The 27,935-nt window shown below is 54.8% G+C and overlaps 3 protein-coding genes across 4 annotated transcripts in view; 1 reads left to right on the forward strand and 2 right to left on the reverse strand.

Annotated features, from left to right (window-relative positions):
* Nucleotides 1–54: 54 nt before the first annotated feature.
* NEIL1 (nei like DNA glycosylase 1) lies at nucleotides 55–4,698 on the forward strand. Its single transcript, XM_031046009.2, has 9 exons — nucleotides 55–668; nucleotides 747–866; nucleotides 1,267–1,345; nucleotides 2,358–2,457; nucleotides 2,579–2,703; nucleotides 3,134–3,161; nucleotides 3,896–3,957; nucleotides 4,097–4,277; nucleotides 4,361–4,698. Exons 1-9 carry the CDS (start codon nucleotides 112–114, stop codon nucleotides 4,378–4,380), a joined length of 1,272 nt encoding a protein of 423 aa, XP_030901869.2. The 5' UTR covers nucleotides 55–111; the 3' UTR covers nucleotides 4,381–4,698.
* Nucleotides 4,699–4,912: 214 nt separating this feature from the next.
* Nucleotides 4,913–17,440, reverse strand: MAN2C1 (mannosidase alpha class 2C member 1). 2 transcript variants are annotated; one of them, XM_005145727.3, is made up of 26 exons: nucleotides 17,299–17,440; nucleotides 16,868–16,993; nucleotides 15,771–15,894; nucleotides 14,984–15,054; nucleotides 14,610–14,787; nucleotides 14,049–14,238; nucleotides 13,519–13,625; nucleotides 13,247–13,357; nucleotides 12,335–12,427; nucleotides 11,820–11,936; nucleotides 10,988–11,083; nucleotides 10,562–10,707; nucleotides 10,255–10,378; nucleotides 9,610–9,731; nucleotides 9,084–9,169; nucleotides 8,475–8,645; nucleotides 8,134–8,216; nucleotides 7,885–7,979; nucleotides 7,662–7,766; nucleotides 7,315–7,471; nucleotides 6,857–7,000; nucleotides 6,658–6,767; nucleotides 6,033–6,112; nucleotides 5,781–5,926; nucleotides 5,521–5,624; nucleotides 4,913–5,439 (listed from the first exon to the last, which is right to left on the reverse strand). In XM_005145727.3, the coding sequence occupies exons 1-26, from the start codon at nucleotides 17,388–17,390 to the stop codon at nucleotides 5,322–5,324; spliced, it is 3,096 nt and encodes a 1,031-aa protein (XP_005145784.2). In that variant the 5' UTR covers nucleotides 17,391–17,440; the 3' UTR covers nucleotides 4,913–5,321. The 2 variants fall into 2 exon arrangements, with proteins under 2 accessions (XP_005145784.2, XP_030901850.2); XM_031045990.2 differs by having other exon boundaries at nucleotides 9,583–9,731.
* Nucleotides 17,441–18,856: 1,416 nt separating this feature from the next.
* Nucleotides 18,857–27,935, reverse strand: part of SIN3A (SIN3 transcription regulator family member A) — a 32,795-nt gene continuing 23,716 nt past the window's right edge. The window contains exons 14-21 of the mRNA XM_034066119.1: nucleotides 27,122–27,305; nucleotides 26,364–26,937; nucleotides 25,602–25,771; nucleotides 24,113–24,286; nucleotides 22,727–22,819; nucleotides 22,333–22,427; nucleotides 21,810–22,017; nucleotides 18,857–20,158 (exon numbers count right to left, since the gene is read on the reverse strand). Coding sequence (XP_033922010.1) covers nucleotides 19,928–20,158; nucleotides 21,810–22,017; nucleotides 22,333–22,427; nucleotides 22,727–22,819; nucleotides 24,113–24,286; nucleotides 25,602–25,771; nucleotides 26,364–26,937; nucleotides 27,122–27,305 — 1,729 coding nt within the window. The 3' untranslated portion in view covers nucleotides 18,857–19,927. The remainder of the gene's footprint in view (nucleotides 20,159–21,809; nucleotides 22,018–22,332; nucleotides 22,428–22,726; nucleotides 22,820–24,112; nucleotides 24,287–25,601; nucleotides 25,772–26,363; nucleotides 26,938–27,121; nucleotides 27,306–27,935) is intronic.

Below are 27,935 nucleotides of genomic sequence, written 5' to 3' on the forward strand. Positions count from 1 at the left end.
GTGGTGTTAATTCCTCCTGCGGACTACAACTCCCGACATACACCGCGGGGCGCTGAATAGGCGTCAAGACTTGACTACAACTCCCAGGGTGCACTGCGGCCCGTGGATCCAATGGAGAGCGAGGGGCGGGGCATGGTCGGGGGCGTGCCCCCCGGGGCGGTGCGCTCCGCCGATGCCAGCTGTCCGCCTGTACTCTGTGTCCGGTCTCTCCAGTGCCTCCTCCGCGGTGTGTCCGGTCCTGCGGCCATGCCCGAAGGTCCGGAGCTGCACCTGGCCGGGCGCTACATCAACGAGGCGTGCGGTGCCCTGGTGTTCTCGGGCGGCGTGGAGCGCTCGGCGGTGGGCAGGGGCCCGGAGGTGCCGTTCAGCAGCGAAGCTTACCGCATCTCTGCCGCCGCCCGGGGCAAGGAGCTGCGCCTGACGCTGACCCCGCTGGGCTCCGCCGGTGCCCCTCAGGAGCTGGTTTTCCGCTTCGGCATGTCGGGCTCGTTCCGGCTGTGCCCCGCCGAGCAGCTCCCGCGCCATGCGCACCTCCGGTTCCGAACCCGCGACAGCCCCACGCGCGTCCTCTGCTTCATCGATGTCCGGCGCTTCGGGTCGTGGCGTCTGGGGGGCGCCTGGCAGGAGGGCCGCGGGCCCTGTGTCCTCTCCGAGTACCAGGCCTTCAGGTGAGCATCCACCAGGCACGGGGAGAGCCCCCAGCTCGGCTCCAGCTGAGGTGAGCATCCTGATGCGCTGCCCCGCAGGGAGAACGTGCTGAAGAACCTGGAGGACAAAGCTTTTGACAAGCCCATCTGCGAGGCCCTCTTAAACCAGAAGTTTTTTAATGGAATTGGGAATTATCTCCGTGCTGAGATCCTGTACAGGTAAGGGGGGTGAGAGGCTTGGGTAGCAGGAGTTTGGCAGAGTTTTAATGGTGGCTTTTCACTTGGTAGACAGAGGCAACTGAGGGCTGAGGTCCTCTGGACAGGGGCTTTGGACAAGGGCCTGGAGGGACAGGCCAAGGGGAATGGCTTGAACCTGCCAGAACAGGGGAGACTGAGATGAGCTCTTAGGCAGAAGTTCTTCCCTGTGAGGGTGCTGAGGCGCTGGCACAGGGTGCCCAGAGAAGCTGTGGCTGCCCCATCCCTGGCAGTGTTCAAGGCCAGGTTGGACACAGGGGCTTGGAGCAAGCTGCTCCAGTGGAAGGTGTCCCTGCCTGTGGCAGGGTTGAAGCTTTAAGGTCCCTTCAACCCGAACCATTCTGGGATTCTGTGACTCTCTCAGGTTGAAGATCCCTCCCTTTGAAAAGGCTCGGACCGTGCTGGAGGCCTTGAAGGAGCAGGAGCAGGAGAGGAAGAGGAAGGTGAGAAGCACCCTCAGAAAGGAGCAGCTTTCCAGCCAGAGGCTGGGATTTCTTTGCCTGTGGCCCTCTGGGACATCTTGACAGCCCCAGGAGCCTCTTGCCTTCTGTGGGGGAGCTGGACTGAGCTGAGGAACGTTCCCCATTGGGGTTTGGGCTCAGCAGCCATGGAGATTGCTCAGTTTGCTGCCAGCTCCCAGCCTTGGTTCAGCCCTGCCCTGCCCTGCCCTGGCTTTGGGCTTAGCTGGGTATGAAGCTGTGGTTCAGGCTGGCTGTTCTGGGCTTGTTCCAGCACAGGGCCCAGTTTCAGTTCATGTTTGGTTCCTTGCTCCAATGGGGCGGAACATCATCCCTTGGCACCCCGCAGAGCTCATGCACCCCTGCCTCACACCACTGTTGGGAGGTGATTTGCTGCTCCAAGTCTCTCCCATCCCAACAATGGGCATTTTGCCTTCACAACTCCAACACTTGCTGCATGGGATCCTTCTCCTCAGGCTGTTCCTGTGCCATGAACAGCCCCTGTCTGGGCACATCTGCCCTTCCAGTGCAGCAGAGCAGCTCCATAACCTCACGTGTCTGGCTCGTGCTCACACGTGGCCAGGCTGACGAGCTGTGACAGCAGCACATGCCCCTGAGCGGTGCTGGTGCTCGGCCCCTTCCACCGTCAGGAAGCCTCCGAGTGTATCTGGGGTGAGTGAAGAGGAAGAGAAGGGGAAAACAAACAGTTTACAAGCTTCAGCCCTCTGGGGAAGGCTGCAGTGGACCCATGGCTGATCTCAGGGGAAGGGAAGTGGCTGGTTGACTGAGGCAGGGAACAACAAACAAGACTTGAGTGCTGTTTGTACAAAGTGCTGGTGTTCCTGTGCGATTGCCCCTTCCCATGTCTTTTGTAGCCATGGGGAACGTCCTAATGTGCAGTTTGAAGCCTGCGATGGAGCAAGTGGGGAGTGAGGGCAGGAGGAGATGGGAATCTGGCTGCCAGCAGTGACTCTGCTCCCCTTCTGTCCCCCTGCAGAATCCCTCCTTGACACTGAGCAAGAAGCTTAAGCTGATGCGGGAGAACCCGGATCTCCTGGAGCTGTGTCACACTGTGCCCATGGAGGTCATCGCGACGGGTGAGGCACCAGGATGGGAGCCCTGGGCCTGGCATTCCCAAGCAGGAGGCTTGGGAGGGCACCCAACAGCATGGTCACTGCTTCCTCTCCACTTCTGTCCTTTCCCCCTCTCCCTTCCCAGAGAAACACCTCTCTGACCCGGATCACTTGGATAACTACGCCGCGTTCAAGAGCTGGCTGCAGTGTTACCTGGTGCCCGGCATGAGCTCCCTGCGTGACCGCAGTGGTAGAACCATCTGGTTCCAGGTAGGAGCCTGGGGCTGGGTGTCCCTGACCACTGCTCCAAGGGAACACCAGCTTCCTGAGACCCCCCCTGCATTACACTGTGTCACTGGGGGTCTCCCTTGTGGCCAGGCAGCTGGGTATGGAGGTGCCAAGGACCTGAGGGATGGTGGGCAGGCTGGAGCAGATGGGATGGCAGGGATGGGGGCTCGGTTGGTTTGGCAGCCCCATTCCCTCCCTCCTATGTCTGGGAGAGCCACTGAGTTGGGGACTCACAGAAGGAGCTGATGAAAGAGTTCCCAGGGCACAGGGCAGGTCCAGCTTTCCTGGCTCCCACCCAGGGAAACATTGCTGTTTCCACATCACTGCCTTGGCTGTGGGATGGAGAAGGGGCACAGATTCTGCACCCTGCAGAATGGTGCACCTTGGTCAATGCTCTGTCACTTCCTTGCAGGGAGAGCCTGGCCCCATGGCTCCCAAAGGTGAGTGGCCTCTCTCCTCCCCATGGGACCTGCTTTTGCCCCAGGAGGGCTGGAAGCTGGAATGGCAAAGGCAGGAGCAAATTCCCTCTCTCTGGGGCACTGGCAGGCTTATGATGGTTGTTGGCTCTGGGATCAAGGTTTCCTACCTACCAGTGCACCAACCTGCCTGGGCACAGCATTGCTCCTGCAGGATATAGAATTCCAGACTGGTTTGGGTTGGAACTGGACTTAAAGCTCATCCATTTCCAGCTTCTGCCATGGGCAGGGACACCTTCCACTGGAGCAGCTTGCTCCAAGCCCTGTGTCCAACCTGGCCTTGAACACTGCCAGGGATGGGGCAGCCACAGCTTCTCTGGGCACCCTGTGCCAGTGCCTCAGCACCCTCACAGGGAAGAGCTTCTGCCTAAGAGCTCATCTCAGTCTCCCCTGTTCTGGCAGGTTCAAGCCATTCCCCTTGGCCTGTCCCTACAGGCCCTTGTCCCAAGCCCCTCTCCAGGTTTCCTGCAGCCCCTTTAGGCACTGGAGCTGCTCTAAGGTCTCCCCTTCAGGAGCCTTCTCTTGTCCAGGCTGCCCCAGCTCAGCTCTCTCAGCCTGGCTCCAGAGCAGAGCTGCTCCAGGATAGTTTTCCATGCCTCCACCTTTGTCCCCATGACTGCCTGCCAGACTGGTCCCTCAAGGTGCAGGCACTGCCCCATCTCCTCACACACCAAACCTGGTCCCATCTTCTCACACAGGGCAGTTGCCCCACAAGAAGCGTGCTCAGGTGGAGTCAGACCCCGAGGCTGTGACCCCCAAGGTAAAGAGCTGGTGCTGTCCTGTTCCCTGTGCCCTGCGCCTGCTGCTCCTGGCTTCCCAGTGAAGCTCCCCCTCCCTGGAGTTCCTCAGCATCCTTCTGTCCAAGCCCAGTTCTGTTGCTGATCCCTGGGTCCCTGCAGGGCCGCCCACGTGCCTCGAGGCGGCGCCGCAGGGCTGCAGCCGAGCAGGAGGAAGAGGAGGCCGGTGAGGGGCCGAGGAAGGGACGCGCTCCCAGGAGGAGGGTAACCGCCGCTGCGGCCGTGCCCGAGCCCGAGGTCAAGGCTGAACGAAGGCGCCGGACCCCAGCGCGCAGGGGCAGAGGTGAGGTTGGTTCCCTGCGGCACCAGCGCGGCTCCGGGGCACCCCTCACCCTCTGACTTGTCCTTTCCCTGTCCCCCTTCCAGGCACAGCCCCTGCAGTGTGAGTGCTGCCCCCTCCCCAGGAGCAGCTCGGGGAGGGCCTGGGTTAGTGCTGAGCTCAGTGCTGGGGCTGCTCTGCTCCTGTGTTCACCCCTGCTTGCTACTGCTGCATCTGCACTGCAGGACAGAGGAGCGGAGCTTGGTGCTGGGCTGATTTATTCAGCATCCTCCTGCTGCCCTCAGGTACTTGAGGGGGATAAGGGCTATGGACCAGACATGCTGGCCTCTGGTCCTTCCCTTTGTCTAAGAGTGGATTTCCTCTTCCTTCCTCACCTCCCTTGATCACTGTTTTTAGCTGACTAATAAAGTATTTTATATAGAAATCCCTGTGCCTGCCCTTTTGTGTTAAGGATACCCCCTCTGGCTCCAACCTCTTCCCCACATAGGCTGGAGCAGGCTTCCCCTCCAGCAATAAACGTAAGCTCTGCCTCCCTGGTCCCAGGAGTGAGATGCTGCTGAGGAAGGCTCTAAGAGAGCAGCAGCTACAGCAGGGAGGAGGCAGATCAGAGCAGTTACCTGGAAGTTAAGAAAACAGGCTGGAGCTTGCTTTCAAGTAATTTGTGCTCCCCTTCTCCAAGGGCCAGTGCAAGGGGCAGGTGAAGGGAGAAGGGAATGACTCAAACGTGTATTTGTGCTTGCTACAAGGGTCTGGACAAGAGGAAGGCTGAGACACTGGAAAGCTGCTACTCCCCAGCCCCACCGGGGTTGGAGCAGTGCCTGTGCGGGACCAGCCAGCCTGTCCCACAGCCTTACCCACACTGCAGCTGTGGAGCTGGCATGGGACAAGTGTCCTGGGCTGAAGACCAGGGTTATTCTTGAGGCTGGATGCGGGCAGCAACGGTGAGAATTTGGTGCTGCCACCTCCTTGGGACTGGGGGAGCCTCAGGCTGGGATCTGAGCTCACGGTGTTGGTCCACATTGCCACAAGGGTGATGGATGCTGTCACTCACTGCCTCAAGATCAAGAGGAGGGAGAGCACACGGAAGGGGGTGAAGGAGAGCCTCAGGCCCTGCTGCTCCAGCTGCAGGCGTTCTGCTCCCACTGGCCGCTCCAGGAGGTCACAGCTGGGGAGAGAGCAGCAGGTGAGGCTGAAGCCACTGCTCCCCACCCCCACCCATGCCCCCAGCCCTGCAACACGGACTTACAGTATTGCCTCCTCAACAGGCAGGGAGGTCTGCAGCCAGGCGATGACCGTGCTGCCATGTGCCTCATACAGCCGGACCACTATGGCTCCCGGTCTGTCCTCAGCCTTGGGGGACAGATGGGAGCTCAGCCATGTGCTAACCCGAAGGACATGCAAACACTGCTCCCATCAGCTGGCTCTGCCAGCCAGGGACGAGCAAGCCACGCTCCTCCCCAACAGCTTAACCCCTCTGCCCTCCCCATGCCTGCCCCAGGGACCTGCCTGCTTGACGGTCTCCAGCACCACGGCAGGGGAGCTGACAGAAAAGGCACTCCAAGGAGGGCTCGGGGCAGAGCGGGTGGGCACCGTGTGCAGGGGGCAGTTCAAGCTGTAGGCGTGCTGGATCACACCAGCGTCCTGGAAGGAACCTGCAATGCAAGAACCCCTCTCCAGCCTCCAGCCACGCGCAGGCAGAGAGGTGCTCAGGCTGAGGCTCACAGGAGCACCTTCCACACCGCGTGTCCCAGCACTCACCCAGGTGAGGCATCACAGCGTAGGTGAACTGGTGGTGGCCCATGTCTGCTGTGGCATCGGGGGACTTGGGTGCTCTCAGCCTAAGACAAGAAGGTGACACTGGTGGCTGTGACACAGTGCAGCGCAAGGGGAGCACTGCAGCAAGACAACTGCCTCCCCTGCTACCTCAAGGCTGGGCCCTGAGGTGGAAGCCAACATGCTCTTTCTGACACCAGCAAACAGATGCTGGCCAGCCCCAGAACTAAAGGATTTGAAGGGTGTTTTCCAGTGAAACCTGTGGCTGATGGAGTCAAACTGAAACATGCAGAATTTCTTAGCTTTGTATGCACTGTAACGTTGCTGTTCTTGCCTCACCTTCAGCCTCCCCTCCCGGGGTATGTCAGCAACAGAAAAATTACTTGGTGAAGATGTGGATCTGATCCCTCCTGAATTATTTATGAGCATAATTCATAGGAATTACAGCATCTTCGTGTAACTAAGTCAGCAAAAATCTCCCAGATGGCAGCCTCCACTTCGGTAATACCAGACTATTCCCTTACTGTGATCACCTAGGACCAGGCATTGGCCTGACCTCCAGAGACACCTCAGAAGGCAAAGTGGCTGCCGCAGCCGTGCCCTGACTCACAGCGAGAGGCTGAGGATGTTGCCGTGGGCCGATGCCCCATACTTGCAGTCGTTCAGCAGAGTCACCCCAAAGCCATGCTCAGAGAGATCCAGCCACTTGTGAGCCCACACCTGCAGGAGGTACCAAGGGGCACGTTCCCCACCGAGCTACTGCCTGGGAGCAAGAGCAGCCCTGGGGCCAGCCCCCCCTTTCCTCCCACCTCAAATCGAGCCCAGTCCCAGGACGTGTTCCAGTGCGTTGGCCGCTGCAAGTGCCCAAACTGGATCTCGTAGGTGGCATTTGTGCTCCGGACCTGCACAGGGAACTCCACCTTCAGGAACTTGTGAGCCTCTTTCCATTCAACCTGCATGCACAGCAGAAGGGCATCACCACAGGGCCTGATGGGCAGAGGATGCTCCTGTCCTTCCCCAGTGCACAGCAGCCAGCTTGCATCTATGGCACACCAGGTGCAATAAAACCCCACTGGACTCTGAACACAGATGAACTGGGGGGTTCTTCCCATGGAGACCCCCACCCTCAGGGTGCCTTCCCCTAAAGCAGGAGGGGGCTGCAGGGAAAGAAACAGGAGGGGGAATGTGACTGAGATGCAAAGCTCAGCGCTCGGGGCCCTGCCTGCACAGTGCAATGTTTGCAACCCACCACAGCCACTGGCCAAACCTGGGTCAGAAAGCGGAGGTAGGGACATGTGGCATCCAAGATAATCTCCTGGGTCAAGGTGCTGCTTTTCCCTATCTGCAGAGAGAAGCTGACACTTCCCCGCAGGCCCCCAGCCAGGGTGATCTCCAGAGGCTTCAGCAGCGTTGTCACCGGCTTCCTAGAGGAGGGGATAAAGGCAGAGGTGGTAGATCCAGGCTCCCAAATCTCAATCCAACCCCCATGCAGCAGGCACTCACTTCTGCAAAGCAAATGCTCTGTTACAGCTTTAGTTGCAGCTAGGACTGACAGGGAGACATGAACCTCAGAGCAAAGTCAAACCCCACATGCTGCATGTGCTGCTCCTCTACCTGGTTTCCAAGTAGTAATCCATCACATCCCAGGCATCCCAGTACAGGGGGACATCATCAAAGAGGGCAAACTGGTTGGCACAGCAGCCATCTGGGACTGACTCTCTGGAACAAAGCAGAGCAGAGCAGTGTAAGAACTGGCAGTGGAAAGGGTGCACAGTTAGAACACAGCCTGAGAGAGGTTTGAGGAGCCCAGTTACAGTAACTGGGCTGACAGATGTACCTCTGGGAGTCCAGCAGCTGAAGGGAGGTCAGGCGCCCCATCACATCCAGGCAGGCTGCAATCACCCCATTCTCCATGGCAATGGACCCGTCCTCCTTGGGGGAAAGGACAGAAACCGATTTCCCAGACACACACCTGCAGGAACTGGGAGCCCCAGTTGCAAATCCAGGGTGCAGACTGGCTGCATTCCCTGGATTTCTCCCCAGTCAACCCCTGATGCAGGGTACCCGGATCTGAGGTTGTGCTTACCCGTTTCCTCACTACCACAGGCTGAGGGGACAGCAACGGCTCCCTCACTACAGCATAGCCCATGCTGGGGACTGTCACCAGAACTGGAAAGCAAAGAGTTTCTGTTCCAACATCTGCCCCAGTCCCAGCATGCTGCCCTGCTGCTCTCACATCAGATCTACCACCTCCTTGTGTATTCTCCTCTTCTTCATCCATAAGGTCAGGGACAACTTGAAGCCCCAAGGAGCAATGTGACAGGTCAGTAAACCCTCCCCAGGGCAGGGAGAGGCAGTGTTCCGTTGTTAGCTGTCTCTGCCCCTGTAGGAAGTTCTCATACACAACTTACCCTGGGTTGGACATACCCAAAGTCTCTGTTCCAGCTGCCCCAGCTCTGGAGATCACCTCGGTCCGTTCCCAGGGCAAAGTGTTCAGCACGAGGGTGCTCCCGGCATTCCCTGCTTCAGGCTCCAGCAGCTCCCTGCACAAGGACTGCACAGCTTCCTGCTGCAGCCCAGCACCAACCCTGCGGATCTCTGAGCAACAAAGAGGCCCCAGTTGGATCCGGCCAGGCCATTCCTCACATCCCAGGGAATTCCTGGCCCTCCCATGCGATGTACACATGCTTCAGCTACAGTTCCTCCTGATCATTCATTATTACTATCTATAAGTAAGTAATTAAAGCTTCAGATAATTCCTAACTTTGTTATTACAAGATAATAATGAAGAGCTGTGCCAGCTCTTTGTGGTGCTGTAATAGAAGTGAAGCCACTGCAAGTGCCTGTGAGCAGCCAGGAGCAAATCTTTGCTGGGCTCTATCCTGGCCAGCAGCAAGCAGAGAAGTCCATAAGTTGGGATGGTTTTTAATCCCACAGCTCCCCTGCTAATTCCCTGTTGAGTCAGCGCTGTTCTAGACACAACCTGTAGCACTGAGCAGCTGAGGACTGAAACCTCCCTGTGCCCTCGGGGCTCACCTGCGTAGTACTCCAGAGCATCCTCAACCACAAGCTGGATACAGCTGCCTGGCAAAACATCATGGAATTGGTTGAGCAGTAATAACCTAAAGCAGAGAACAGAAATCAGGTGATGAAGCAGGGGAGAGCACAGGGCTTACCCAGCCTGTTTGTAAGATGGACAAAACAAGTGTTCCTTATCCCCCCGGTGGCAAACACGTGAGAGAAAAGGGTTCTTTTCCACAACATTCTTTAAATCCTTTAAACCCTGTCAACTCTCATCTTGGTAAACCACAACCCTGGGGAGTGAAAGCTGGTTTTTATCCCTCAGGGCTACCAGATGGATTGTTACAAAAGTTCAGACAAGTTAAAACTGGTGAGGAATGAGGTCAGAAATGAAGCTTCCAGCCAGGAGAGGCTTTGGAGCTACCTTCCAATGGGTGATGAGCCAGGGGAGGTGCCTGTGACATCCCGACCTGACTGAAACACCTCACCAGTTCCTGGAAGGGGTTGTACACACACAGCACTGCATCCTGCAGTCCCGCACCTCCAGAGCCGCTGCAGCTGGCTGGCAGGATACTGGAACCCACAGTCCTGTGCCATAGCCAAGGCGCTGAGCACTTCAACGTCATGGAGTATCCGCTCGCACTCCCGATTTCCCTTTTTTATCTGGTGTCAAAGCATGGAGAGAAGGAAGATAAGGGGATGCTGCTGTTTCCAGGCTTCCTTCTCACCCCTTGAAGAAAGTCTGACAATATATCTGCTTTATGGAGTGCTGGCTATGAGGTGGCTACCACTGCTGAGACCTAAAAGGGCACTGTCTGAACCCTGGATCTGCCTGAGCAGCAGAACCATAGAATGGTTTGGGTTGAAAAAGAGCTTAAGCTCATCCAGCTCCAACCCCTGCCACAGGCAGGGACACCTTCCACTGGAGCAGCTTGCTCCAAGCCCCTGTGTCCAAACTGGCCTTGAACACTACCAGGGATGGGGCAGCCACAGCTTCTCTGGGCACCCTGTGCCAGCGCCTCAGCACCCTCACAGGGAAGAGCTTCTGCCTAAGAGCTCATCTCAGTCTCCCCTCTGGCAGGTTCAAGCCATTCCTCTTGGCCTGTCCCTCCAAAGGGAAGAGAACTGAGAATGGCCACATTGCCTGGGGGTCAGGGACAACTGCCTCCACCCTTCGTACACCCACCTGGGCCTGGCTGGTGTAGGTGCCATTGTGCAGCTCCAGGAAGAGCTCTCCCACCCATGTGTACAGCTGCGATGACTCCTTCTCCAGGGCAGAAAAGAGCTGGTCGGGAGTGGAGATCTGAACCCTGCAGGAGAGACACACAGTATTGGGCCAGGGGAGGTGCCTGGGCATGGGCTAATGGTGCACCCTGACCAGAAAGGTGACAGAAACCCCAACACAACCACACAGTGCTCCCCTCAGCCTCCTCCTGTCCTGCTCCATGCTGCTCCCGCTGCCAGCCAGCAGAGGAAGGGAGCTCTCCTCTCACCTTGGCAGCCCATCTGTGTCACTCATTCTCTTCATTCTGTCCAGCATCTTTTGCGTGGGGCCCCCTCCTCCATCCCCAAAGCCAAAGAGAAAAGCGCTGTGGTTCACACGTCCTTTGTCCTTGTTGTTCTTCACTGTTTTCAGCATCTAGAGGGGTTTTGGGAGAGCTGTAATGCCCTGGCACCCAGCCCCAGTAACACACAAGAAAGCCAGGTCAGCCTTTAGGGTGCAAAGCTCAGTCCTGCCCCACTTCCCCAGCCCACAGTGGCCAAATTGGGCACAGACACATCTCAGAGGCAGGCAACTGATTGGCAGCACCCAAACAGCCTTTGTCCAGCCCCGCTGCCGGCTCTCCCACCCCTTTCCCAGGTGACACCCTCTCCTGGAGCCTCAGATCTTCACATGCAGGTCTGGCCACCTCACTCACCTCCTCCACTCTCCCGTGCATCCCATAGGAGTCTCCAGGGGGGAAATGGGTCAGGACTCGGGAGCCATCGATGCCTTCCCAGAAAAAGGTGTGATGCTGGAGGGGAGCCAAAGGGAAGTGTCTTGTACCACACAGTGCCAAAGTGCTAAAGCACAGCCCCAGTGCTCCCTGCAGGTCCCAAAGATCTCTGGCCAAGCTGGTAGCAGAAATGGAATTCACACTTAGCTCAGTGTTTCCAGGCTCCCAAACTCATCTCCCACACCAAGGTGTGTGTGTGTGGAGGGCACCCTCCAACCACGTCAGCACAGAACTCGTGCACTAAAGCCCAAACCTCCTCACAAGCTCTGTTAAACAAAGCCCATCACCTCTGTCACCAGGGAAGTAAGGGCACAGGGGATGGGCTCTTCAGAGCCCCTGGAGGATTCAGTCTGGGCCTTCACCTTCTCTCCACTGAGCTGCAGGATGCCCTGATGGATCAGTGCAAGGAGACAGTTGCACAAGGATAGGGAATGCTGCAAGGACAGGAGGCAGCAGAGGAGAGGCTGGATTTGCTGTGTTAGACCTGCATGCAAATCACAGCTTCCCATTTGGAAGCAGGAGGAATGTGCAGGCCAGGGCCCCAGCTGGGATGTCAGACCATGTCCCTCCTCTCCCCTAACTCCTGACAGGACACTGCTACCACCATAAACTGGTGGCTTCTGGAAGAAGAGCCTGTGTCAGCTGAGCTGGAGGACTGGCTCTCCCCATGGAACCAACAGGCCCAGTCCTGCAGACAGGACCCCGGCACCCACAGGTCCATCCATCCCCTGGGAAGAAGGGAAGCACAACTCACCGGGAAGCTGTTCACCAGGTTCCAGCTGAGCTTCTGTGTGAGGAACCGCCTGATCCCACAGCCCTGCATCAGCTGGGGCAGCTGGGCTGAGTACCCAAACGTGTCTGGCAGCCAGAACTGGGAGCAGAGGAACACACACACCTGAGTCATGCTGGCCTCAAACCACAGCCTGAGCTCACGGAGAACTTCTGGACAGCCAGGCTCTGAGCCCTGCTTGCAGAAGGAACTAAGATGTGTTTTGTAAGGAGCAGTTCTAGAGACCCCCAGGCAACATAATCAAGGCCTGGGGCTGTGCTAACTTGGAGCAACCTGGTCTAGTGTGAGGTGTCCCTGCCCATGGCAAGGCGTTCGATCTGGATGATCTTAAGCTCCTTTCCCACTCAAACCATTCTGATTCTATGATACATGGGGGGTTACCTATACCCTCACCACAGCTTTAGCTGCATAAGGCCGGCAACCCTCACACACAGCAAGAGGTGATGTGCAGGGAGGGTGTGCTGAAAAAGAGCAGGTACCTCGGAGCAGACCCGGCCAAACTGCTGTTGGAAGAAGCGCTGTCCCTGGAGGAACTGCCGCACCATGGACTCACCGCTGGGCAGGTTCCCATCCTGGGGGGGAAGCACAGGGAGCCCATGCAGCAAGGCAGGCACTGGGGAAGTGGGAGCACCCCATCACCACCTGCTGTCATCCCAGCCTGGCACATCGCAGGCAGGATCTGAGGGCCAAAGGAGGCGCAGAGCTCAGCCAGGCCAGACCAAAGCTTCTTTCTCAGGAATGAGAAATTTGGCAGAGGGATGGTGGTTTTGCTAGGCTGGACACTGAGGTTTTCTGGCCCTGGAGGCCACCACCAGCAGCCAGGATCAGTCAGAGGCTTTGCTCCCCTCTCCAGTATCAGGCTCAGTCATAAGGTCATGGAGCTGCTGGAGCAAGTCCAGAGGAGGCTACGAGGATGATCAGAGGCTGGAGCACCTCCGGTATGGAGATAGCTGAGAACACTGGGGCTGTTCAGCCTGGAGAAGAGAAGCTGCGTGGAGACCTCAGAGGAGCTTCCAGTGTCTGAAGGGGGCCTACAGGGATGCTGGGGAGGGACTGTTCATCAGGGACTGTAGTGACAGGACAAGGGGTGATGGGTTCAAACTGAAACAGGGGAAGTTCAGGTTAGATCTAAGGCAGAAGCTCTTCCCTGTGAGGGTGCTGAGGCGCTGGCACAGGGTGCCCAGAGAAGCTGTGGCTGCCCCATCTCTGGCAGTGTTCAAGGCCAGGTTGGACACAGGGGCTTGGAGCAAGCTGCTCCAGTGGAAGGTGTCCCTGCCTGTGGCAGGGGTTGGAACTGGATGAGCTTTAAGGTCCCTTCTGACCTAAACCACTGTGTCATTCTATGGTCCCAGGGGGAGGGTGCAGTGAGCCAAGCTCACCGTGCTGCTCACCATTTCCACCCAGGTACCTCCAACAGGAATGAACTGCCCCTTCGCCACGAAGTCCTGAATCTGCTCGTAGAGCCCTGGGTACCAGCTCCGCACCCACTCAAACTGCTGGGCCTGCAGAGCACAGAGATCAGGCTCAGCTCCCACCACCTCAAGGCACACACCAATGTCCCTCCTCCCTTCAAATGCACGGGATGCTCCCTGCAACCCCCACCTTGTTGTGGGTCATGCTGGAGAAGCAACAGAAGGAGAGGTCCCTGAGGGTCCTCACTGACCTGGGAGCAGGCGAAGGTGAGCTCTGGATTGCGCTCCATCAGACGGACCACGGTGACCCAGCTCCGAGCACACTTACGGATGGTCTCCTCATACGGCCACAGCCAGGCTGTGGGGACAGGCATGGCCCCTCTGAGCTTATTACCCAGCACAAACTCCCTTGGGATTGGGATCAGCTGGAGAAAACGCTGGAGCAAAATGCTATGTGCCTGACAGCAACACAGCCTGGGGCTTCCAGCTCCCACTTCTGCTTCATCTCTGTTGAGACTGAAACCCCTTCCAGGGACTGGAAATGGAGGGGTAAAGCCCAACAGGTAGAAAACAGCAGCCTGGTGTTCATCACCAGCCCACCAGTGCTGCAAACAGACACATGTTCCCCTGCCTCAGTGACAGACCAGCTATAGGGCACCACAGAGGTCCCCTTCCCTTCCCTTGGGGCACAGTATCCAGTGCAGGAGCCTCAGGGCAGCTCTCCCTGTGTGCAACAGGCCCTGGCCTCCAGCTCAGCAGAGGGAGGCAGTGCTGCTCTCACCAGAGTCGATGTGGCAGTGACCCATGGCGTGAATGCTGTGCTGGCTCTCGCCATTCCTCTGGCTGAAGATGGCAGCAGCCAGGGCACGGGCAGCAGGGAAGGTGGAGGGGTCGGTCACGTCACACACATTCACCATCTGGTTGGCAGCACACAGCGCCTGGGAACTCCGCTGGTTTTCCTCCCCGAGGAGCTGGGGTTGGAATGAGAACAGCTTGACCCTGAGAAACTGCCAGCTCCATCCAACATCTGGCTCTGCCAGTGGTGCCAGGTGAACACCATGGCCCTGCTCCACAGGCACAACCTTACATCTTTGCTCACGTCCCTTCTAAAGTCTGGTTACACACACCCCCATCCCCGTGGGCCCTCCTCTAACAGGTAAGTGATGGAAAAGCCACTCCTGTGGCTTCTCTCTGTTCAGTTTTCCCCACTTCAGACAACCAGAAGCAGCAGCAGCAAACATTTGCTCCTGCAGGGCCTCTTGGCAGGAGGAGATGGGTCATAGAATGGCAAGAGGAGGAGATAAAATGAAGTCATGGAAGGGAACAGAAAGAGCTCACAGACCTGGGCCATGTCCAGCAGTATTTCTAGATCCACCAGCAGTTCATAGACATCTCTGTTGAAGACCACGAGCTCAGCCTTGCTAAGGGTGAACCTCCTGTCAGGGTCTGGAGGGGCGATCATGCTGCCCTTGCCAGCCCCAAAGAGCCCGTTACAGGCCAGCTCCACGTACAGTGTGAGGCTGTGGAGACCAACAGCAAACCATCAGGCAGCAGATCACAGGCAAGCAGATGGGGAAATCCATTCTCCTTCCTGTGGTGGGGCCTGAAGAACAGGCAGAGTCCCTGAACAGCTTCTCAGAGGACCAGGACACAGACAAGGATGTGTGATCCCAGCCTCTTGGCTTCAAACAATGCCAAGCTCCCCACACTACCCACCTGTGGGGCTCAGTCTCTTTCATGCTGCTTGTCAGGATGTAGCTGGTCTTCTCGCCTTCCTTAGTCAGACCCTGCAGGGGAAGATGGCACATTTAACACGTCCTCAGAGGTCCATGAGAACAGAATAGGCAGAACAAGACACCCCAAAGCCCAGCTGGATGGAGGAGCCTGGTCCCATTGGCTGTGGGACAAAGCTTCCCACAAGAGCAACCAGCACAGAAGCTGCTGCTGTCCCTGCAGTACCACAAACCCTGCAGACACCACCACAGAGCAGGGTAGGGATGCAAAAGGACACCTGAGCAGGACTGAAGCTGACAACCTCTAGAAACCAGTCTCAAACCCACCTGAACCAGACTTGCCCTTTGGGAACAGCCCACACCCCTCTGTGGCCTGACAGCACAGTATGCAGACCATGGAGTCATCCTCTCCCCACCCCACACATGACTCTTCACAACCACCCCCCTTCTCTGCACAGCAGTTTCTCCCCCATTTAAAACCAGCTCTCCTATTGCCTCAGAGGTTACCCTTTGGGACTAACCAGCCCTACAACTACACATCCTCCTGTTTTCCTTTGTGACCACTCTGTGTGGACCTCCAGATGTTCTTGGTTCTCTCCTGTTGGTCCATGTGTTATTTTGAGCTCCCCAAAGCATCCCTCTAAAGAGGGCACAATAAAGAGGAGGGGGTTTCTTCTCCTGCTACGTTGCAGAGGGCTAAGGGAGATAACCACCCTGTCGAGAGCAGGGTGCCTGGCACAGCTGGCACATCCCAATCCATGCCTCCTTACCTGGACAGGCTGGGCATCTCGCCACACCATGCCCTCCCCATCGCTCTCCCAGACAAAGTGCACTTCCCGCCCTGCCCATGCCGGTGGGATGCTCAGCTCCACCTTAAACCAGCACGTCTCCCACCTGGAAGAGAACAGGCAACAAGCTCAGCCCTCCACCTGCTCCCACGGGAAACCACACTTCCTCAGGGCCTCCATGGAAAAGCACAGTGGGGACAGCACACTGATGGGATTCAAATGTAGTGATGCTGCCTGTCCATGTACTGCTTTAACCTCCCTGATGGGGAGGTGGCTGTCACACATCCACACCTGAAGTGGCACACAGCTCCTGCACGTGCCAGCCTTGCTTTGTGCCACTCAAACACACAGGGCTTTCCCCTCACCATGAGCCGCTGGCCTGACCGACTGCTCTTCCACCAAGGAATACTTTGAACTCATCAAGATCTGACAGCAAGCTAACAGCCAAGCTGAGTGCAGTGCTGCGCTCGTTCAAGCTGGCAGGGACTGGAAAACTGCTCCCCCATCCTCCCTGTGCATCCTTCCAGGAGGCAGCACAACCAGAGCATACCAGGAACTGAATTATGGATGGGGCAGGGCAATGGATCAATATGCCTGGACCTGAGACCCTTCTTATCACGGCCCTTAATCCCTAAGGGCAGGCGTGTGCCCAGGCTGCAAGGAGGCACAGCCCCAGGGGGTGAGGAAGCTGAGGACACTCAGGAGCAAGCACACAGACCCCAGCTCCTCCTGGGGTGCCAGAGGAACAGGCAGGAGCATCACCTCTTTGACCACCCATCTTCTCCCAGCCCTGACACTGATCCCACTCAGAAGCATCAGGGTCACAGCCATGGCTATGACCATGAGCCCGGAGGACTGATGAACCGCACTCTTCCCTCTCCTCACAAACAGACACATCTTGGCCTGTTTCCTCTGCCTTCTGGACACGCACCTTGTACCTGAAGCACGCAATAGGGAAGCCGATCACCACCCCATTTCTTTGCCATTGAGAGCCCACAAGGGCTCACACACACAAGTAACCCTGAGGCACAGGCTCTGACCCCACCATAGCAACAGCCCCACGGACACCCGGTACTCACGTGGGTCCGAAGGAGTCCCCGACTTGAGCCAGTTTGAATTCCTGCCTCACCGCCTCATCATACGGGATGCGCCGGGGGGTCTGGAAGTACGAGAGGGATGCGGGGGGGCAGCGATCCCCAAACAGCCTGAGAGTGGAGATGGGACACCATTAACGAGGCCGGTCCCGAGGGGTGACCCCGCGTTCCTCCTATCACCCTGTTAACACTTAACAGCGTGAACCGGACACCACAGAACAGCCCACCCCGCTGGAGGGGCTGCTGCAGCCGGGCTGGGGCACTGACCGCGGTGCCCGGGACATCCCGAGCCAGAGCCGGGGCTGTGAGTGTGCTCTGCTCCCCGAGCCCGGGGGATGCGGCAGCTCTGCAGGGCAGGGATGGTGGCGGAGCGGGACACGGGGACACGGAACACGGGGACGGGAACGGGCCCTCACCTGCCCCGCAGGTTGCAGTCCGTGAAGTAGGTCTCGGAGAGGAACTTCTCGACCCGCTCCAGCGCCGTGCGCCAGTGCTTGGGGGCAGCCATGCTGGCTCAGGGGCGCATCTGCGCATGCGGTCCCGGGCTCCTCCCTCGGTAATGAACAGGAAAGCCGCGGCCCCTCAGGGCGATCCCGCACCCGGCTCCGGTGCTCCCGTCCCGCATTATCCCTTCAGGAACAGCCCGGGTTTCACGGTGCGCGAGCAGGAAGGAAGGAGCGATCCGTATGCAGTGGTCATCCCTGGCGTTTTAATGGAAATACCGCACTACAGTCAAGTTTACAACCAGTTGTATAGAAACCACGCGGGTGTGGGCCGAGGTCACGGTACAGAGTACAAAAAGCAAGTTAAAAGAAGAAAGAAAAGGGCAAAAGGAGAAGCAAAGCTCTGCTATAGTACAGGCAGGAGCAGGGCTGGGGTGTGGGATGGACAAAGGCAGGGTGCCCCCGCCACATGCGGGCACCAAGCACCCACCCGAAGCAGGTCAGACATCTCAGACTGTCACCTCCACATCACCTCCAGCGCACAGAAAAGACGAGGGGGAACATAGAGCAGGGAACGTCTGGAATGGGAGAGTCCTTCCCGGCTGTTACAGCGAAGGAGGGGAGTTTATTGCTGGCACATTGCGGCTGCTCCCCGCGGGGCGCTTCCCTCTCTCCATAGGAGGCTCCGGTTCAGGATGTGCCTGCTGTACATTGGCTGCCAATGAGTAGTGGCGCTCACGTCCCGCTCCCGCTGCCCAGCTCTGGTGCCTGTGGATGATAGGGAGCTCCGGTGCCAGCAGATGACCTGCTGGCTTGAAGGGGGAAAACAACCCCAGGTGAGAGCCCTGCGAGAGGTATAAGGGCAGCAAAGCCCTTCCCGAGGCTCCCCAAGCCAGAACAATGGAATTCCAGGACTGGCAGCATGGGTTTGTACAAGGAAAGCTGCCTCCTTTGAGGAGGAGAGACAGTGCAGTTGTGTCTGCCGTGGATTACGAAGTCTGTGCCGACTTCTTACTCTTTAAAATGAGACTCTTCCCGCCTTGTTTTAAACATCTGCCAGCACTAAACTTCTCTACTTAGAAAAATATATATCCCAGATGTGGATTTCATCAGTGAAATGCACCGAGACCCTCCCCGCACCCTCCTCTTGTACACACACAGACACACACGCAGAGCAGCTCCAGCCAGTACTGGTCTGGTACTTGAGGTGATGCATACTCCAACCCTGAGAGGGAAAAATCCATCAGCACCATCAACCCCAGCTAAGTAGCTCAACAACACTTCCCAAAAGCGAAGGTCCTGGGAGCTGGAAGAAGAGGTGGGTACAAATGATCCACCAGGATACAACGAAAATTAAAAGAACTTAAAATTATATACTATATATTTATATCTCTTAACAGGCTGCTTATACCACAAAGCACACACACTGCATCTGCTTTTCCCTCTGGGTTTATGAGGCCAACCGTATGAAATGATAGGATGTTCCCCCCTTCTTCCCCTTCCCCACCCCAAATCCTGTGTGCTGCATGGTGCCTTTCAGACCAAGAACAAGGCTGGAGGTGAGCAAGTGTCTTCTTCCAGTTAAGAACAAAGACATTGGTTTTATTTACAAAAAGAAAAAGAAAAAGGAAAAAAAAAAAGAGAGAAAAAGTTTTCACACAAAAGCACTACAATGATAACTCCCTTTGGTAAAAAGTGTAATAAATGTCTCCATCGGTCTGTCAGTACTAAGTCTCAAGCCGCCTGGTACTATGGTACACAAGAAGCTAGTACAGTTATGCTAGCACATCAAGCATACTTCCTTTAATAAAAAAAAAACAACCAAAAAAGCCAAAAAACCCAACAAAAACAAACAAAAAAACCCCAAAATTGACAATTTGTACATTTATTTACAAAAAAAAAAAAAGAAAAAAGAAAAAAGGAGGGGAACATGTTAAAATCGTGTTGTTCTCTTGTGTGTGTGTACGGACACGTGTGTGAAAAGCTGGTGCATGGCACTAGGAGAGACTAGTAAACAAGCAGGTACAAAAAATAACCCCCCCCCACCCCCCAATGGAAATACAAACCAAAACCAAACAGTTCCACTGGCACTAGAAAGGACAGACCGATCTGCACGGGGCGAGCCCAGCCCGGAGCGACGAGAGGGAGGCGACAGAACCCAGGCTCTGCTCTGGAGGTGCTGTGGGGCCGCCCCGCGGGAGGGGAAGCCGGTCGGGACAGGCACCTGGGAGGATTTTGGGACACACCCAGGCGGTCTGGTGCTGGAGAAACCTCCAGGTCTCTTCCCTCGGCGCTCAGGGCCTGCAGGGAGTCAAAGCCTCAACACTGCTGGTGTGTACGAGCTCGTGTTTCTCTGGGATGGCTCAGTTCAGAGAAGGGTCCTTCCCACCCTCGGGGGACACGTGCCCGAGTCCAAGGGCCCGCGGAAATCCGCATCCCCACAGGGAATCCCGCTGGTGACAGGGTGTACCAGCCACGCACTAGTCAAGTGGCCATGTTACGGAGATACACAGTGAGGGGAGGAAGGCATCTTCCTCCTTTTCCTTGATGCGCGCACACACACACACCGCTCCCGGGCTCTTCCCTCACCCTGGGGGGAGCTTTAGGGTGTCTTGAATATCGTGCCGTATTTGACGCGGTACTTGTTAATGCTCACAAAGTGCAGGGTCTCTGTGTCACACGTGGTGGTGCAGGGCACCAACCCCTCCAACCCTTCGCCCATGAGCCATTTGTTTGTCTCGGCTGCCATTTCGCGGGGCACGTGCTCCTTGGTCCATTTGTCCACCCAGGCCTGGAACCGCTGGTGCAGCCGCTTGCTCACTCTTTCATGGGACTACAGAAATAGGAACAGGGGTTAGGAAAAGGCAGCATCAGGTCCCCAAACTGTGACACAGCCGAGGGGATCACCAGCCATACACCAGCCCTGGCTAACGGCAGAGGAAAAGCTCTGGTGTCAGCCCCTCTCAGGGCAATGACAGTGACAGAATGAACTCGAAATTACCAAAAGCTTTAAGCTCTTAGGCTGCAGACATGAAACATAACCTGTGGCAGCCCAGGAGCTGCATGCCCAGCACTAAGCCCCTTCTGCATTGCCTAAAAGATGCTGCCACTACCACCTCCTCCTCCTCAAGGCAGAGCCCGCAACAGGCCAGCCCTGCTCTCTTCAGGACCAGCCTCCAGTTCTCCACAGAGGGGCAGGGTCCCAAGGGAGAGCAAACTCAATACGCTGACATGTGGGGACCTACCTGCTCTGAAAAGTTAAGAACCAGATCAGGTCTAAAAGGTTTGAGAACCACTGGCTTAAGCAGAAGCATCAGGAGGGGAAAAACTACTCCCATTGTTGAGCGAGAGCATCTGCTTATGGAATGCAAGATCCAGGAGAGCTGGTTTAAAGCCATGACTACAGTCATAATTGAAACCAGCAAATATGATTAAGCCTCCAGATTAAAACTTGTTTTCTTCTCCTGAAGACTGACTGCATCTCAGTGCTAACTGCTAAATCCAATAGATCTCTATCTAGTTCAGTGAAGCTTCTTTCTGCAGCTCCTTCAATAACCGAGGGGCTGTGCTCTATATTTAACAGCTCAATAATTTGATTTATGTTCAGCTTCTCCATGAAAAACACTGGAGGTTTGTGCCAGCTGAATGGGAGGGATGGGATTAAATCAACCTCCTCAGCATCAGCGTTTCAAGGAGTCACCACTGACAGAAAACACTCATCTGGCGCAAATGCCAGTTTAACAAAATCACTTTGCACCTAACGAAAAGAACCCATTATTTGTATTTCATTAGCAAGAAACAGATGGCAAGCCGTTGTTTTATAAGTCTAAATGCATGACTGAAAGGGAACTGTGAAGGATGATTTACAAGGCAGGAAGCAGGGCACCGCTCCCACTCCCTCAGCTCCCAGTGTTCTCAGTGGTCAGTAGTTTCTCAGAAAGCAAGTGATTTAATCAACTGAAAGCAATCTGTGCAGCTGCAGAAGAGACTCCTGCTGACAGAGCCCCAGGTACCTCTGCTTCTGGCTGCTGAAGTCAGTAATTTAGCCTGGATCTGGCAGCTTTCACTTTCTTTTACATTTGAAGCAGCAGCATTCTGCTTAATGTTGTGTTTTAAATAGATTATAATAGACTGAGAGCCAAGGATTGCAAATCTTAAACTGAAACAGTCACACTAGAACAGGAGTTTGCTGTTAAAGCTCCCTGCTTTTCCCTACTGTATGGAAATATTCCTGTGGGATGAGACAAGTCATTCAGTGTCAAAGCATTCACAAGACCAAATCATTCCCCAACTGAATTTGACCAATCTGGAGTCAGGGGCTGCTTTCACCTTGAATAAACCCCAACCTTTACAGCTCAAAAACAGCCAAAGAGCCAACACTTCCCTCACATAGCATCCCAGCCACCTCCTCCTTCCCTTGCCCCATCAGTTACTTTTGGCACAGAGACCCAAAAGCAAATCTGAGTAACTCTGCTCGCTCCTACCTGCTGAGCTCGCAGTAGAGCGGTCCTCCTGTACATGTAATCCTCCGATTTGATCACGTACACCATCTTATAGGAGTTCAGTTTGAATTTACACTCCAGCTTGTCCAAGCTCTCCACGTTCTCCATGGACTTCTTACTGTTTCCTTCCTTCCCTTCCTTCTCCTGCTGCTCCCGACCTCGCTGACACTTACGGATCCGCCTGAGATTCCTGCAGACCAGAGAACCCCTCCTGGCATTAGTGCTCAGCCTCATTCAGGCTCAGACCCCTACAATGGGTCAGCCCACTGGGATTCTCTTATTTCTGAAGTTCTGGCTATTGTGCCATGAACTCTGGGCTCATGAAAAGCCCTGACGTGGCACCCACTGCTTAAGTAGAGGGTTACTATAAGCCAAGGCAGGTTTGCCAAAAACCCCATTTGGCGAACCACCAGCCTTTACATTAAGATGCAGGCGAGACTGAGAGCCCAGCTCTGCCTTCTGAGGCCAGCAAAGGTAGGGTCTGCAGCCCAGCCTGGCCACTCACCTTGGCAGGAAGACTGGTTTCTGGGCCAGGTGCTCCCGGAGCTCAGGGGAGGTAGAATCCGAGTTGACGTACCGCTCCACGTAGTCTGACCAGCGCTGGAAGTGAACATGGAGCACACATCAGCTACTGCCTTCCCACCAGCCAACGTGAGGTGGAAGTTAGATACGCAAACACACGGTCATTTCTGAAGGCTCTGTGCATCTAATCCCCCAAAAGGAAGGTACAGTGTTTCTTTGTATGGTTCTGAGGGCTTTCTAATACAAGATCAAGAAGGATTTGCCTACTCACACAACTGAAAGCTTTACAGCATGTCCTTGATGTTTCTTTATCTTGTGCTAACGGACCACACAACAGTCAAACGGACATCAGAGCTCTCTGTACAAGCTGCTCTTACCTCTGCTTCTACAGGGTCATCAGAGTTCTCCTCTTCTGTATCCAGCAGTTCAATGGTTAACTGAACTTGACCTCTGCTCTGAATGAACATCAGCTACAAAGAAAAGGCAGAAGAGGCTTCAGGAGGGGTTTCAGTTAGAAGAAACAACCTCTGCTTCCCACTGGGGCAAAGGGAGAATGAAGCAAGTTGACATAGTTATACAGGAAAAATCTGTTCCCTGAGAGCCCAGGGAAAACCCTGCCCAAAGTGCACAACCTTTGAGGGACCAAAAGATGGCAAAGCTTTCTGTTTGTTGTTGGTTTCGGAGTGGTGCTGTCCTTCTTCAGCCCCCAAAATAAGTTTGAGGGCAAGGAAAGAGGGATCGTACACACAGGCTTTTATCCAAAGTACTTGAAGTTGCTCAGAAAGGGCCTGACCACTTCCTGCATCTCAGGCATGGAAGTATGGATTTGATTAGCACAGTGCACTGGGTTTGTTTAGCAACAGATGCAGTCAGCAATGATTTAATGCCCTGTCAGTATTCACAGCTCTCCCCACAGTTGACAAAAAGATTGAGACACAAGAGAAATGGGAGAGTCTGAACCACAAATGAAAATCAGTGACAGCAGAGCAGTCAATATGATAACACCCCAAGGATGTTGCGGGGCACCAGGGGTATTCACTGCTGTTGAAGGAAATGTAGTTCTCCTTGAAACCTCGTTTCTGAGGGGCCCTTACAGAGGCATTATCCTAAGTGCCAAAAGCTGTGTGCTGAGTTTGGCTGGGATGAAGACAGTTTTCTTCATAGTAGGTAGGATGGGGCTACATTTTGTATTTCACCAGCGAGGAGGATGAAGGTACACAAGGAGCTGGGAGGGGACACAGCTGGGAAGAGCTGACCCCAAGTGACCCAAGGGATATCCCACACCATACAGCATAATGCTCAGCATATAAAGCTGGGGGGAAAAGGGAGAGGAAAACATTGGGAGTGATGGCATTTTGCCTTCCCAAGTCACTGTGATGTGTGATGGAGCCCTGCTGTCCTGGAGTGGCTGCCAATGGGAAGAGGTGAATGAATTCCTTGGTTTGTTTGTTGTGTATGTGCAGCTTCTGCTTTATCTGTTGTCCTTATCTCAACCCATGTGTTTTCTCACTTTTACTCTGTGATTCTCTCCCCATCCCATCAGGGGAGCAGCAAGCAAGTGGCTACGTGGTTCCAGTTGCCAGTCAGGGTTAAACCCCAACAATGTCTCACCAACACTTTCAACTTCAGAGCAACAGAAAGGTCCTCAGCACCCCTGGATGCTAAACAAGGCTCCTTTGTAAAGGACTGCACATCTCCCTTCCTACAAGGCATCCCCCTCACTGATTGCTGCTTTTATGCCATGGTTTGCAGCCTGGCTTTACCTTGAAGCAGTTCTCCTCTGACATGAGCTGCTCTGCTTTGCGCTGGTAGGCGGCCTCCAGAAGGCTACGAGAAGACTGGGAAGCAAGAAGACCTCCTGTTGCTCCATTGTTGTTCTCCGACAGGTAGAGGTCTGTTACCTGCACACAGATCTCATCGCTCACTATGTGCTGGAGCTGCAAAAAGGAAGAGCATGGGGAAGGTGTTTGTCAGGGAGTCTGCTACATGCCCAGGGGAGGAAGGGCTGGAGCAGTGACACAGTATATCCCTGCCTCAGCAAAGGACTGCTGCTGTGGCTGAGGAAAGGGGTAAGCAATTTAGTATCAAATCCTTATTTTACACAAGTTTAAAAATCAAAAGTGGCTCAACTGTCTTTTGAATCCAGACAGTGCCTGCACTGAAAGAGGGCTTCTGAAAGGCAGATCTACCCTTCTCAAAGAGGCAAGGCCTTTTCAAGCCATTCCACTTCCAGCCCCTTGTGTCTTGTTTTTGTTCTTCCAGCTACTAAAAGGCACATGAAGAATTTTTCCCTTGGTCACACATTCTTCCTACCAGCCCAATAAAAGGCCTAGAGTTTAACAGCCAAAATGAGCTACTCAAACTGGCAGATAAAAGAGACAAAGCTGTTTAGAAGAGGCTGCTCCTACAGAACTGGTGAAAAGGAAGGAAATTATTTAGATGTCATTTAATTCCTTTTCTGAGTTAGAGTGACATTAACTCTCAAGACACTTTAAAGTGGAATACTTCTATCCTAAAACTTCTGGAAAACAAAGGGAAAACACACACTCAGAGGACAGTCTCAATAGTATAAATACAGCAGAAATTACATTTTCATAGAATTCCAGACTGGTTTGGGTTAGAAGGGACCTTAAAGCTCATCCAGTTCCAACCCCTGCCACAGGCAGGGACATCTTCCCCTAGAGCAGCTTGCTCCAAGCCCCTGTGTCCAACCTGGCCTTGAACACTGCCAGGGATGGGGCAGCCACAGCTTCTCTGGGCACCCTGTGCCAGCGCCTCAGCACCCTCACAGGGAAGAGCTTCTGCCTAAGAGCTCATCTCAGTCTCCCCTGTTCTGGCAGGTTCAAGCCATTCCCCTTGGCCTGTCCCTCCAGGCCCTTGTCCCAAGCCCCTCTCCAGGTTTCCTGCAGCCCCTTTAGGCACTGGAGCTGCTCTCAGGTCTGCCCTTCAGGAGCCTTCTCTTGTCCAGGCTGCCCCAGCCCAGCTCTCTCAGCCTGGCTCCAGAGCAGAGCTGCTCCAGCCCTCGCAGCATCTCCGTGGCCTCCTCTGGACTCAGAGGAGTCTCTTATCACACCTCTTTCTGTCAGCCTTAGAGCGGAGTTTAACAAACACCCAGAATTTACCTGCTTACCCCCAAAACTCCCCATTTAGGCATACAACACTCCCTCTCCCCTACAGGCTCTCACTGCAGCCAATAACCCAGCTCCTTTCTCCACCCTGGAGCATCCCCCTCCAGGTTTTGCTGGCAGTCACCTGTCGAACAATGCTCTGGATCAGCTTGTCCATGGTGAAGGCGATGTAGGCGTGGATGGTGAACATTTCACGCAAGGAGTCCTCGTACTGCGACGAGTCCATGTTCCCATCCAGGAGGTTGCGCACCATGTCCAGGAAGGCTGGGTAATAATCCTCCACATCAATGTCCACTGCAACAGGAGAGAATGGGAGACATGAACACATCACCCCTAGGAAGGGCTTCTTTGAGGTTTGGTCCTCAGACTGTTCAAGTTGAGGAGTTACTGGAATAGGCTTAAATGTGTGTATTATAGACATTTAGAGTACTTTTAAGGCCATGTCTACTTTCGTGATCATATTACAGAATTACAGACTGGTTTGGGTTGGAAAGGACCTGAAGCTCACCCAGTTCCAACCCCTGTCACACGCACAGACATCTCACACTAAACCATGTCGCACAAAGCCCTGTCCAACCTGGCTTTGAACACTGCCATGGATGAAGCATTTACCCCTCTTCTGGGCACCCTGTGTCAGTGCCTCACCACCCTCACTGTAAAGAACTTCTTCCTTATATCCAACCTGAACTTCCCCTGTTTAAGCATGAACCCATTACCTCTTGCCCTACCACTGCAACCCCTGAACTCATATGCTTTCCAGTGTAGCCTCCTCTATGAGGCTGTTTAAGTCTTTTAGGCACATAAAACTGAAGACACCAAACAAGCCCTGTCAGTGTGTTACTGAAGCATCTTCCTTCCCCAGCTCCCTCCCACCAGAGGCACTCACTTGGCTCCTTCAGTCGCAGCTGGATGGCAGGACTGTCACTCTTGTCTCGCTTTATGCCCAGCACTTCCCTCTCCCACTCCCTTTCCCGTGTCTCCTCTTCGATCTGACGCTCAGCCTGGGTGCAGATCCTCAGCAGCCTCAAGCACAGGATCTGATGCAGCCGCATGAATATGTACCAGTTGCTGTTCACGTAGAAGAGGTTGTAGACCTCATCCATGCCCCGCAGCTTCTGAGCTGTTGTGTTGTTGAACATCAGCTTGGTTTTGGGAGGACTGCCCCCAACGCCGTTGTGCTTTTTTGCAGCCCCAGTAGCTTCGTCCACATCCATTTCCTCTTCTTCCTCCTCTTCCACATCCGAGAGTTCACCTCGCTGAGCAAACAGCAGGTCTGGAATGAAGTGATACATGATCTGCTTGATTTTGTACTTGTCCTCTTTCTGGATGCCCGTCTGCCGCTTCACATGGTGGATGATGAGAGAAGCAGCATCTTCCAGGATCTGCTTGTCTTCATAGGCTAGTGATAGGTGTGGGCCTGTGGGGACTCCAGCATTGTCTTCTGAAGCCTGCTCTTGCCTCTATAAATGAGAAACACACAGCACAAAGATGAATCCCAAACACTTCTTCCCATCCAAGACCCTTTCAGAAAGCTCTGAGAGCGAGTGTGTGCCACCAGCATTGAGCAGTGAGGAACAGGAACTGAAACTGCACTTGCAAAGTGCATAAGCTTGAGGGAAGGGAACTACTGGTGGACCGTCTTACCTCATCATAGATGCTTTCGATCTCATTGAGGAGACTCTTTGACCTCAAGACCTTGGTATCATTCTGCTTGAAGTTGATGCCCTGGTGGTCCAAGGATTTCAGGTAATACTTCTCATTCTGCTCTCTCCAGACTTTATTAAATCCTCTTTGGGCTTCTCGCCACTCTTCCTCTTTCATCTTTAACCTGGGATCAAGAAAACAAAGGTGAGCTAAGAGGTCTACTCTGAGTGTATGAGGAAAACCTTTTGGCATGCCAGGATAGCTAAAGGGCATAAGTGTCCTCCCCAGCCCCACTGTCTGCAGAAAGGAGAAGGGCTGAAGGGATTAGAGTGCCACAGAGGCAGCCCAGGTCTCTTGGACACCCCCCAGAAAGTCACATAGCTCCAGCTGCAGGAAAGGAGCAGCTTAGTTTGGATGATTAACAAAGTCATTCCCTTGCAGCATGGACACCTGAGCTTCCAGGAATGGACTGAACAGCTCAAGCAAAGCACCCCGATGCAGCTCAAGATCCTGGGCAAGGCTGTTATCCCCAGCTCCCAGAGACACAGGACCAACAGCCCCACAGAGGTGAGAAGTGGCCAGGGAGAGCACCTCCTGCTTACACATCTCCTCAAGCTTCCTCAAGGAGTTGCAGCATCCACTGCCTTTTCTTGACCAAGAAAGGGGAGGCTGACAACAGAAACCAGCCTGGGAACCTGTGGGTAGCACAGCCACCACAATCTGAAACACAGATTGTGAACTTACAGATTGTGAACCACCACAATCTGAAACAGCCACAGGGTTTGAGATGGGATCATATTAGCCCTGGAACAAC

The sequence above is a fragment of the Melopsittacus undulatus genome, chromosome 9 (assembly GCF_012275295.1).
Source record: "Melopsittacus undulatus isolate bMelUnd1 chromosome 9, bMelUnd1.mat.Z, whole genome shotgun sequence".
Lineage (NCBI taxonomy): Eukaryota > Metazoa > Chordata > Aves > Psittaciformes > Psittaculidae > Melopsittacus > Melopsittacus undulatus.